The 10,251-nt window shown below is 36.7% G+C and overlaps 1 protein-coding gene across 1 annotated transcript in view; it reads right to left on the bottom strand.

Moving 5' to 3' along the window:
- Window positions 1–7,605: 7,605 nt before the first annotated feature.
- The window catches only part of GAP43 (growth associated protein 43), a gene marked incomplete at both ends in the record, with an annotated part of 107,113 nt that continues 104,467 nt past the window's right edge, over window positions 7,606–10,251 (bottom strand). Inside the window, one exon of the mRNA XM_080696045.1 lies at window positions 7,606–7,694. Coding sequence (XP_080552171.1) covers window positions 7,606–7,694 — 89 coding nt within the window. The remainder of the gene's footprint in view (window positions 7,695–10,251) is intronic.

Genomic DNA, 10,251 nt, shown 5'->3' with positions numbered 1-10,251 from the left:
TAAGATTCTCCCTTTTTGGTTCATTCAATGGTAAAGGGGAAATAGGGACAAGATAGAAAAGGTAGAATAACAGATGGAAATGTTACTCCTTTTGTTTTTTTCCTGGGTCTTCAAAAAAATTTTAAGACATTATTCTTCCTCCCCTGCATTTTTACAATTATTTTTTAAATTGAGGGGTAGGTCAAATGTTCTCTTTTCCTCCTAAGTATAGAATGAAATATCCATTTTCTTCTCATCTATTATCTAAATATAAACTTGTACCCATGATGACTTAATTAATGAATACTTAGTCTCCATAACACTTACACCAATTTGTAAGAGACCCTAGTTAATCAGCCTCTTCAGGAACATGATTTCCCAAGTGATCAAGAATAATTTTATAACCATAGTTTTCCCAGATTATGCAGCCTTGAAGAATGATGGATAACTATCAGGCCTTACAAGTTGGTGCTTTGGTTGAGTATGGCCAATGTTGTCCTTATTGCATTTTCATTTATTTTTAGACTATTTAGGTAGACTATATTTATGTAGGAGTGAAATTATTCACTTCTCCATCACTCAAAACAATATCTAACCACCCCATGTTGTCTGGATCTAGCTGTTTCATTGTCTATACGCTCTTAGTCTTGGCTGTTTATAACAAAAGTACCACAGACTGGGTGGCTTATGAAGAAGAGAAATGTATAGGCTATATAATGGGGGCCTTTTTCTGACCCTGGCAGCTAACAAATCACCTGTTTCAAAGCTGACATTTTTTCCTTTTTTGTCCTTCTCCTTTCCTTCACCCCTTGTTAGCAAACAACATGTCCTTTTTGCATTTACTCTATTTACTGATGGAAGTGGACCTGGCACCTGTGGATCTGAATTAGGACTGACTCAAGGAAGACTTAAACATGATCTGTGTCTTCTGACAAACACCTCAACATGATCCTGGCCTGTGGATATAAATAAGAACAGACTCAAGGATGACATAAATATGAATTCTTCTGATAAGACATCAGCATGACTCTGAAGAGCTACCTCTCAGGAACTTGATTTCCATTGTTTTGGGAGAATCCAAAATGTATTCCTAAACTCTTATGTTGACTGGTTTCTCCAATTTACTACCAAATTAATATTTTTTCTTCTTCTCAAAGGCTTGTTCTAATTATTTGATTCAGCAAATTTGGACAGGCAACAGGATTTGGTAACAATTATAGTAGTGAAGCCTGGAAGTCTGAGATCAGGGTGCCTGCATGGTCAGCTAAAATAGAGCTACAGAAACTACCTTCTCACATAGGAGAGGGGGGGGGAGGGAGAGGGAGAGGGAGAGGGAGGGGGAGCACACAATCCAGGTTGTTCTCTTCCTCTTTTAATAAGGGCGCTAATTTCATTAAATGGCTCTACTCTCATAATCTCTCATAATACTCTCATTTCTCAACTGCATCACCTCCAAATGTCATCAAACTCAGCACTAGGCATCAGCATATGAATTATGAGAGAATACAAACATTCATTCCATAGAAATACCTCTTTACAAAAGAACCCAGGCTGCTCCTTCCATAGCAACATACTCACCAGAACCCAAAAGATCAAGTGAGAAATACCAAGGGGTTCCACGGGAACAAATTCACACCCACAGTGAACCTGAGAATTTCTCAGGAGGCTCATCTCTGAAATGTACCTCTACCTTCCAACAGGGCTACCCTAGAGACCAAGAATTTAAGCACAATGTACCCTTGGGGGACACTCAAACCATATCTAAACCATGGCATCTGGAAACCCATGATTCTAGCATTTCTTTCTCTGTGTGTGTGTGTGTGTGTGTGTGTGTGTGTGTGTGTTGTTTTTTTGTTTTTTGTTTGTTTGTTGCAGTACTAGGGATGGAACCCAGGGACATTATATCTTCAAGCTATACTCCCAGCCCTATGTTTTATTCTTTATTTTGAAACAGGGTCTCACTGAGTGGCAAAGGGCCTCACTAAGTAATTGAGGCTGTCCTCAAACCGTGATCCTCCTGTGTCAGTCTCCCAAATGCTGGGATTACAAGCGTGTGCCACCAACACCTGGCTCTCGCATTTCTTTTGAAAGGAGCAGGGCCAGGATCTAGTAAAGGCAATTGAAGCAAATTTTAAGGTTATAAAAGAATACTAAAAATTATTGCACTCGAGATAGTTTGAATGCAGTAATTTCAAAATCAAAATTAATACAAAAATATGTATAAAAATCAAAAGTATATTTTAAATAAAGACTGAGTGTTGTCTGCTTTTTTATGATTCTGAATGACTGTATAATGAGTCCAGTTCTTTCCCATCAGCTCTCATTTCCTGGGCTCAGCCAGGTGGCAGAGCCCCTTGTCCACCAGTAGGCAGGCTTGTGGGCGCTGACAATGGTGTGGCATGAACGGACTGAACACCACACTTTACATATAGTCTTGTTTTTGATGGTAGAGATTTTGTAACTTCCCCATTTGGTTCAAAAATGGGACAGTGCTTTGATGAGTGCATATTAGGTTGCACATTTTTCCTTTTGTCTCAGGTTTCAATAGGGTTCCCTGGGAAGCAGTGATGGCAACCACGGATTTTAAAGTCCTTTTTCTCTAATCTGGCAAGCTGTATGAAATGCCATTGAAATGCTCATGTCCTTTGACCTATTTCCCCCCATTTTTTATGGCTCTGGCTAAGTAAATTCTCTTCATAGAACACATAGTAAAACAGTGTAGCTATTAAAATCCATTGTTGTAAATGTGTAGTTACTGACGTAAAAAGATTCCTGCAATTTGCTATTGAATGTCTAAAGCAGTTTACAAAATAATATGCACAGCATGAGCCAATTTTTGTCTTAAATGCATACATATTTAAACAGATTCTCCATACATCTATGAATATAGATAAACAGATAAGCGAATGCTAGATGTAAGGGCTTAGGATAGATCAGCAGGCAGATAGAGAATATAAGGTATATCTCTAAACGTTAACATCACTTAAATTTTAGTGAAAAACTGAATTATTTTTATTTTATCTTAAATATTTTGGTGGACTTTCTACAACAAAATAGCATATTTGAATAATTAAACAATAAAACTTTTAAAGTTTTTAAGACAAAATGCCATGTGCTTGCATAGCCTGGTCTTCTGTGATAACTGGAAATATTTTTCTCCTGCATACAGGCATCTCACTAAATTGAGAATGTGTATAGAAAGATTCCATCTGCAGCACTAAACATGCTGCTGCAATTACCTGAAAGGACACACATCTGTAACAAAACAAGTCAGGCATCCAAGCTGCTGGAAAATAGACATTTGAAATGTCCTTTCCACCTAAATAATATTCCCAGAGATCTTTTAATGACTCATTGTTCTCAGCTATATCCTTGTCCACATTCCTGACAACTATGAATTGTTTCCAGAAAGAAAAAACAAAATTGTAATTATATAGGGATATATATGTGACTGAAAGTGATGACAGATATGGATACAGGCTTTGCCTACATGATAGGTAGACACAATTTTTAGCCATGATAAAATTTAAAAAACATTAGGCAATAGTTATGTTTGAAATTAATGAAACACATTTCTAATGCTATGCTCATCTGTTGACATTTAGATAGAAGAGTCACCAATTAAGTTATTTTATAGCCAGCTAAACAGCTGTCTCCATGACAATAGACAATGAATGGGAAGATAGATTAAAAAGTTAATGGAACCTGTGGTGATTCTAATAATGATCTATGAAAATTGTTCACAAAATTGTTTGCTATGTGGTTTCAGGTGTCCCTGCCAACTGCAATACTGCCTTTTGTGGTTGGCCAATGTTGACACTAATGCATTTTTGAGATCTCCAAGTGCTTTTAACTCACGTTACTGAGAGTTCCTTTCTGATTCCTTTTTCAAAGCTGAATATGGGAAGGGTCTATATATAGTAAAAGAACCCTTAGAACACCTCAAACTGACCACGGACAGTGTAGAATTGACGAGAGTAGTAGGTACAAGTTTTACTCTCATTCTCTTCTGGAATCCAAAGCAGCAAGTTTGCTCATGAATTAAATGTTATGTAAAGGAAAGAGAAATGGGCTGCTTTCCATATTTCTGACCTGTGCCACTGAGGAGAGGAGGAGAATGGAAATAAAGTGTTCTATTTGGAAATCTCTTTATCTTCAAAAAGACTCAAATTGTATTATGTCACTACTGAACATTTTAGACCCAAATATAATGCAGTTTGATCAAAATACTTTTTTCCTGAAGACTAGGCCATGGTTTTGCTATCAATGGTTATTGTGCCTGGTGCCCAGGATATGATCTCATTACATTTGAAAGCATTACTTGTCTATGTTGAAGCCCTTTTTCCTTGTTCTCAACCTAGTTTTTTATTTTTCAAAGTAATCCGGATGGAAGTGTTTTAGTATCAACAACTTCTGTTGCATTCTGAACAGAACTTGGAAGCTACGTTTCTTAGTATTGAATGGTCTGTGGTTTTTAATAATACCCTGACTATCTGTGCTGTGTATAATCATGAACCATAATGTTTTGTTTCAGCGTGAGAACTGCAATCATCCTTGGTTTGTCTTTAGGACCATTATTATCCTTTAATGTCTCTCATCTACCTTTAAAATTCCATTCAGAAACCAACACTGTATAAGTCAAATACAAATAGATGTCCATAAATAAAAAGGAAATCCTAACTCTAACACAATGAGTAAAACTGCTAAACAATATATAGAAATATATGTTTGTAGCCGCACGTGGTGGTGCACGCTTTTAATTCCAGCATTCAGGATGCTGAGACCAGAGAACTGTGGTTCTCAGACAGCCTCATCTACTCAGTGAGGCCCTTCGCAATTCAGTGAGACCCTGTTTCAAAAATAAAAAGACTAGAAAAATAGGATTAGGGGTGTAGCTCAAAGTTACAATAACTCTGGATTCCATCCCCAGTACTGGAAAAAAAAAATCTGATGCTACTGTTTGTCTTCAGTATAAGTGTGGATTCCGTAGGAGAAGTATAGAGTTGTGTTTGAGGAAATTGAATTTATCCAAGTAAAAACAATGTTGCTCTGAGGGACAGATTTAGGAGGTAAATGAGAGCACTTATATAACCAAACAGAAAAGAAAATAAGAAAAATAAAAAAACAAATCAAGGCAATTTTGAGGCAAAATATAATTTCTGAAACAGTAAGTGACTTGACACTCTCTGTGAGTTGGCTCCAATCCATGGATGATCGTTTCTAACATCTTAACTCACATCTGATGAGATTTTAATCAGATTATATTTGCATCCCAAATACTTGCTCCATAGAAATCATACCAATGCAGAACGAAATCAAACTCTTAAATTGTTTTTAATATCCAGTACTGATACTTTCTGCTATTTTTTCTTTTTCTTTTCTTTCTTTTATTTTTTTAGGTTTGGGGATGGACCCCAGGGGTATTCAACCTCCAAGCTATACCCCATGTCCTATTTTTTATTCTTTATTTTGAAACAGGGTCTCACTAAGTTATGGAGGGCCTCACTAAGTAGCTGAGGCTGTTTGCAAACTGCAATCCTCTGGTCTCAGCCTCCCGAATGTTGGGACTACAGGCATGCGCCATCATGCCTGGGTCTTTCTGAAATTTTTATAGTGGCTTCTTTTAATGAAAACTCCACTTATTGTTAATAACCCATGCAAAACTTCCATGACCAGGGGAGAGAGCATTCTTTATGGGATGTCAGCTCTCTTTGCAGCATTAAGTAGGCTCCAATAAAACTGAGCAGTTACCAAGGTATACGTTGAACCTCCTAAGAGGATTGATTTCTAGGATTGTTGTTGTCATTTTGAAGCATTTCTTTTTCACTTAGTTATCTTTCCCCAGTTTAGAAATTCTATGTGCAGACGAGTGTAGGAAAACAGAGGGTGTCACCTGGCCATTCTATTCTATGCAAGGAAACCAGGGCCAGAGCAGAGTATTTGTACCAGAATGTATTTTAAAATTTTATGGAGAAATAAGCAGCATAGATTCTTCAGGACTTAGGAACATTGTTTTGTTTTTCATAAGAACTACTTACCTTCTAGCAAATTATTTAAAAAACTGGAACTGGAAAAAAATTTGAAAAGGTCTCACAACGAATGTGCAAAATGTATACCTTTTCTTATATACTATCACCATCAGCAAGTGTAATATTTGTAACTAATCAACAATATGATACATGCCTGCATGGGGATTATAACTCCAATAGAAATTCATAAACTATAAGTGATTGAATGGACCAGCTCAATATTTGGATTAAAATAAATCATCTAAACAAGTATTGGACGTTTCTAAGAGCTATGTATATCTCTATAATAATTAGTAAAATCTGTTATGGTCTTTTATTTGAATAGGCCAAACTTCTGAATCATAAATAATACTCTGTGGTTATATAAGTAAATGTGAGTCTCAGTGCTTATCATGAGCAAAACTTTGTTAACTCTTTAAATTCAGATGTTGAATGCTATAAGTCTAGCATCTTAAAACGTGACCTTATTTGAAGAAGGTGTTGACAGAAGTCAACAAGTTCAAATGAGGTCATTAGAGTGAATCCTGATCTAACATGGCTGGTATCCTTAGACAAAGGGAAAATTTGGATACTAAAACATGCATAGAGGGAAGATATGAAAAGGTACAAGGAAAAGACAGTCATCTAGAAGCCAAGGAGAGAAGCTGCAACAGATCATTTTCTTAGAGCCCTCATAAGGAATCAATTCTGCCAGCATCTTGGTTTCAGACTTCCAGATGTCATACCTATGAGATAATAAGCATCTGTCACTTAAGTTGCCCGGGTCTGTGGTACTTTGTTAGGGCAGCAGTAGCAAGCTCATATGGCTCACAACACTTCCATCATGACCTGGAGCCACTGATCATGACCAGAACTTTGGGCTTCATCTCTGCTCTTCTTGTCAGGATTGTTGGGGTCTGGCTGAGAGGCCAGGCCAAAAATGAAATATAAGATCCTAATGGGTCCAACCCACTAAAAGGGAGATAAAACAGAAACACATAACCACTGAAGTTTGATTACTCTCATGATTTATTAATATTCAGATTGAAAAAGGAGCCTTAGAGCCACAAGTTACGCTAATTGGCACATTTGCTTTATTTATTCATTTATTTATTTATTTATTTTTAAAACAAACTGGGATTTTGATTTTTTTTCCTTTTTGTTCATTCCATCACATTGAAAAGGAGGAAAACAAAACTGATTTTGAATTCACTCAATATTTTGGACTCCTCAGATGAACGGAACATTGCACACACACTTAGAACAGAGAGATAGAGAGGAAAGTGGACTCCCACAGGGCCACACGCACCAGATCAAAAAACTGGGATACAGTGCAAGAATTTCCCAAAATGATTGGATCATCATTACCAAAAACTCGCCATAACAACACCAAGAAACAAAAAATGTTTAAGCCACACTGTTTGACTTGGGATCTTTCCTGCTTTTTTTTTTTAAATGTTTGCCACACAGAGAGAAAGAGGGCTAGTGGGTGGGAGAGGACAGACTCACAGACGTGAGCAGGACAGGAAGGGAAAGCTCAGCGTGGAGTTGAGAGAGGGCAGGAGAGACAGGGCTCAGGAGAGGGGAGAGTGGGACGTGGAAAGCCATTTCTTAAAGTTCAGGCATGTTCTTGGTCAGCCTCACGTTCTTCTTCTTTACCCTCATCCTGCCGGGCACTTTCTTTAGGTTTGGTTTCATCTACAGCTTCTGAGAAAGAAACAAGATGGGTGGGAGGAAAAAGCAGAGTTAGTATTTTGTCTCATCTGATTTTACAATGGCACAATGCATTTCTTCATTTCATACCACAAGAGCTTTAAGATAAAAAAGAATCGTTATCCAATTTCCAAGTCCACAAAAGATTACCTCTAGGAAGCTGTTTAGTGGAACACATGAAATTCATGATGTTGGGGGCATTTCCATTGTTCCACTCAATGGAAATAACCCCTTAACTTTACAATGAGGGTAGCAACATATGGTATAGTCACATAGGGAATCAAAGATACTCGTTTTCCTGTCCCATTAGTATTCAAATTCATGTAGATCACTATGCATCTGTCCTCTTACTTCTATTACTAAAATGATGGAAAAGTGAAATACTTGAATTTTTTTTGCTTCTATTGAAGATGGGAATGGCCATGTGACAACAGTGGTTAATTACCTACAGAACAAATTCTCTGGCAAGGGCAGAGCTGGTTTTTGCCTTGTGCGTTCTCTTATTCATAATGGATAGGGCATCAAAGAATACCTGGTGGTATGGCAGCTAAGCCATGACCATGAAGACAAAATCTATTCATTAGCAGGTGGAGCAGAAGATAAAACATTCACGGAATGATGGTACTCCATCTTTTCCCTTCACTTTGTACTGTATGAGATAAACAACCTCTTCAAAGCCCTGTACTAGTTTTTAGTTTCTTACAGCCAAGCACATTTCAACTGAACAGACTTATACATAGGACATATATTACTTGAATAACAAGTAGGACATTAAATCTTTTTGAAGGAGGATTTCTTCCCCTGAAGTCTTCCCTACAGAACTAAGTCAACTGATGCTATGCTACAAAATAGTTTACTAATATGCCAACCTGTCTAAAGAGAATTTCTTTACCCTGACATTAACCATGTTACTAAATGGTAACATCCTTTTTCTCCATGCCAAGTCTACTCTTAGGTTCAATGATTTGCTAAAAGGACTTATAAGACTCACCAAACAGTCCTATTTGTGGCTACAAATTATTACAGTGAAAGGACACAAAGCAGAATAAGCAAAGCAAAAAGTTGCCTGGGTAAAGATTAGAGGAAGCACAAGTCTTCTCCTGTGACATTATAATGATGTACTTAATTCTTCCGGCAATGAACTGTAATAACACATGTTAAATGTCATCTACTAAGGGAGCTCACTTAAGCCTACAAGTCCAAAGTGTGTACAGGGGAATGATCATGTAGGCACCTTCTGCCTAGCATGTACCAAATCCAGACTCCCAGAAGGAAACCAGATGTTCAGCATAACTCACACTGTATGCTCAAAGACTTTAGGCACAGGAAATCATTTTTGTCCATTATGGAATTGTGAGAACACCTAAGTTCATGAATGCCAGCCATGCTATGCTACCGTTTGTTTAAGCATACTTAAAATAACCAAATCCTTTAATATAAAATTTTTTCTATTGATTTCTCTCCTCTTAATGTTTCAGAGCTGTTAGTTTTTCTTAGAAAGATAAACCAGAGCTAGTGGAATCTTGTTGGGCTAACACATTTGTATTTGATGATAATGGGTAGGCTTTGATGACACTTGAGCAAAGTGTAATCCAGCCGGGCTCTAGATTGAACTAGGAATACTAAATATTCTTATTCCTAATACTAAATATTCCTATTCCCAATATTAAATACTAAATATTCCTAACACTAAGTATTAATTCCTAATATTAATTTCTAATACTAAATATCAATTCCTAATACTAAATATTCCAGTCTAGAGACAGGCTCTAGACTGAACTAGAAATACTAAATAAAATGAATTTGGTCTTGGGAGGAGATGTTGTGAGTAGAAAAGTAGGGCCCATTAGAAGACCTCATAAAAAATGTATGTTCCTTTTAAATCAGTCAGCTATGTATTTATATTCAGATAAATATTTATATCCAAATGGGACCTCACCTGTGAAACAAATTTTTGGAACTCCTTCCTACACTTATCTAGCAATATCCTTTTAAAAATCTCTTCAGCAGGAGAAAATATTTATTTCCTTTAAAATACAGTTGGTTTCTAGAATCAAACCAGGCTGGTCTGGTAAAAAAAAAAAAAAGTAAGTAGCTATGATGGGTAATTTTACCTTCAATTGACCATGGTTTTACTAAAATTTTGTAGTCTTATTTATTTAGTAGGCTTCATTAGTCACTATAACCTATATATAAAATGTAGTTATTCTATTGGTAGGTGCTACCTACCATTCTTATAAAGACTTGTTAAGGCTATATCCCTCCAAGTTGACAATTATTAACTTTGGAAGAACAGTGCACCAATACAAGTAAGTTCTTGGGTAAAAGGAGCTCAGTTCTAATCAGCACAATATTCAATATATCAGGAGTAGTCCTCAGGGATTTGAGAATTTCGCTAGTGAAACATTTAATTTTCTGACAAAAGAAATCTTCCAGATTTATTTACTCCTTCTAGAGCAACCCAGAATTCTTTTAGAGAACTCATACAGCTCCTTGGCACTGTCCAAACCTTTAGATACCACATATATGCCCAAAGTAGTTTGATAATCTT

Source organism: Muscardinus avellanarius (genome assembly GCF_963383645.1).
Source record: "Muscardinus avellanarius genome assembly, chromosome: 5".
NCBI classification, from domain to species: domain Eukaryota; kingdom Metazoa; phylum Chordata; class Mammalia; order Rodentia; family Gliridae; genus Muscardinus; species Muscardinus avellanarius.
Note: the sequence above shows the minus strand (reverse complement) of the source record. Positions and strands in the feature narration are given on the sequence as shown.